Source organism: Trachymyrmex cornetzi, unplaced genomic scaffold, assembly GCF_001594075.2.
Source record: "Trachymyrmex cornetzi isolate Tcor2-1 unplaced genomic scaffold, Tcor1.1 scaffold247, whole genome shotgun sequence".
Lineage (NCBI taxonomy): Eukaryota > Metazoa > Arthropoda > Insecta > Hymenoptera > Formicidae > Trachymyrmex > Trachymyrmex cornetzi.
The window spans coordinates 27,854-29,143 of record NW_017297134.1 but is presented as its reverse complement, the minus strand read 5'-3'; the positions used below and the strand labels follow the sequence as shown (position 1 = coordinate 29,143).

The window sequence follows — 1,290 nt, the reverse complement described above, 5'->3', positions numbered from 1 at the left end:
CCCCCCAGCCAGTAGCGCCGGCTTCCACATCTACCACCCGAGCAACAAATCGACGACGAACGGCTGGTATACCTCGGCCTCCTAGTGGCCCCATCCGTAGGGGTTCCACCGCCCGTGTACGCGGAACACGTGTACTTAAGCGACTGTAATTAAATCCAAAGCCCTCTCCCTCGTGCATATCAGTGATACGCTATCTCGTCGCTATCTTTCGCGATCGTTGACGAGCATGTCTCGTTGTCGTTGGGATCGGCGGGGAAGTTTCACCACGCCACTTCTTCCTGCCGAGTTTTCGAAACTCGGCGTGTAACAATCGCTCTCTTCTCCATTATGTAGAACGATTTATTGTAATATAATGAATAAATTATTATATATATGTTGACTTTCCGGAGATATTTGCCCAAGTATGAAGCCAACTAAGAAACTCATGCGTATTCACCGTGCGTGTTCCAAGTGATTTAACGCGACGCTCAAAGAGATCGTAATATATCTAAGGATTCGCGATTTATTATAAATGTGTAATTTACAGAACGATTCTTAATAATATAGTCCATACTTCAGATAATGAGTATGGAAACAAGAAAAAAGTATCGTATGAATATAGATCGTTTAAGTCTTTCTTTTCATTTTTAACAAGTTAACGAAGATATATATTCCGATATTGGAATATTTTTTTAAATAATTTATTATAATTCGGAAAAAACTTAAACAATCTATCATTATGTAACATTTGTTTCCGCTTTAGATACTAGAGTCATGCTGAAGTACTCATATTAAGAATTATTCTGTATATATGTATGTATGTATGTACCACAATTATATTATTTTGAATTGCATTTTAGGATATCTGTGTTTATCTAAATTTATTTCTCTAAAACAAAATTGAACAAGTGATTAGACGATAGTTGGAATATGTTTTTCGACTTCGAAAAATCGTCAAAATGATTAAAAACCTGAAATTTTAATTAGATTCAAATTGCGTTACCTTTTGTTAAAATATTTTTCTCCTAATAACTTTGACGATTTTTGGCGATCGAAAGATAAGTGATGATCTAACTCTCATTCAATTGTTTTGGATAAAGAAATGAATTTATGGAAAAACAAATATCTTAAAATGAACAAGAGGAGGAAACAACTTCCGAAGATAACTGTCTTCGCATTGTGTTAAATATTATTACCGTGTTAGTGGTGATTTACTCAAGTGTGGTACTTGGAATATTTTGTACCATAATATTTCGTTGTGCGATGATTTTTATAAAACAAATGATACAATCCTTTCTCTCTCTGACACGT

At 35.1% G+C, this 1,290-nt stretch overlaps 1 protein-coding gene across 1 annotated transcript in view; it reads left to right on the top strand.

The window, feature by feature from the left end:
* The window catches only part of LOC108761291 (protein trachealess), a 22,596-nt gene extending 22,005 nt beyond the window's left edge, over positions 1-591 (top strand). The window contains 2 exon segments of the mRNA XM_018507723.1: positions 1-2; positions 5-591. The exon segment at positions 1-2 is cut by the window's left edge and continues 1,272 nt beyond it. Coding sequence (XP_018363225.1) covers positions 1-2; positions 5-85 — 83 coding nt within the window. The 3' untranslated portion in view covers positions 86-591.
* Positions 592-1,290: the final 699 nt, after the last annotated feature.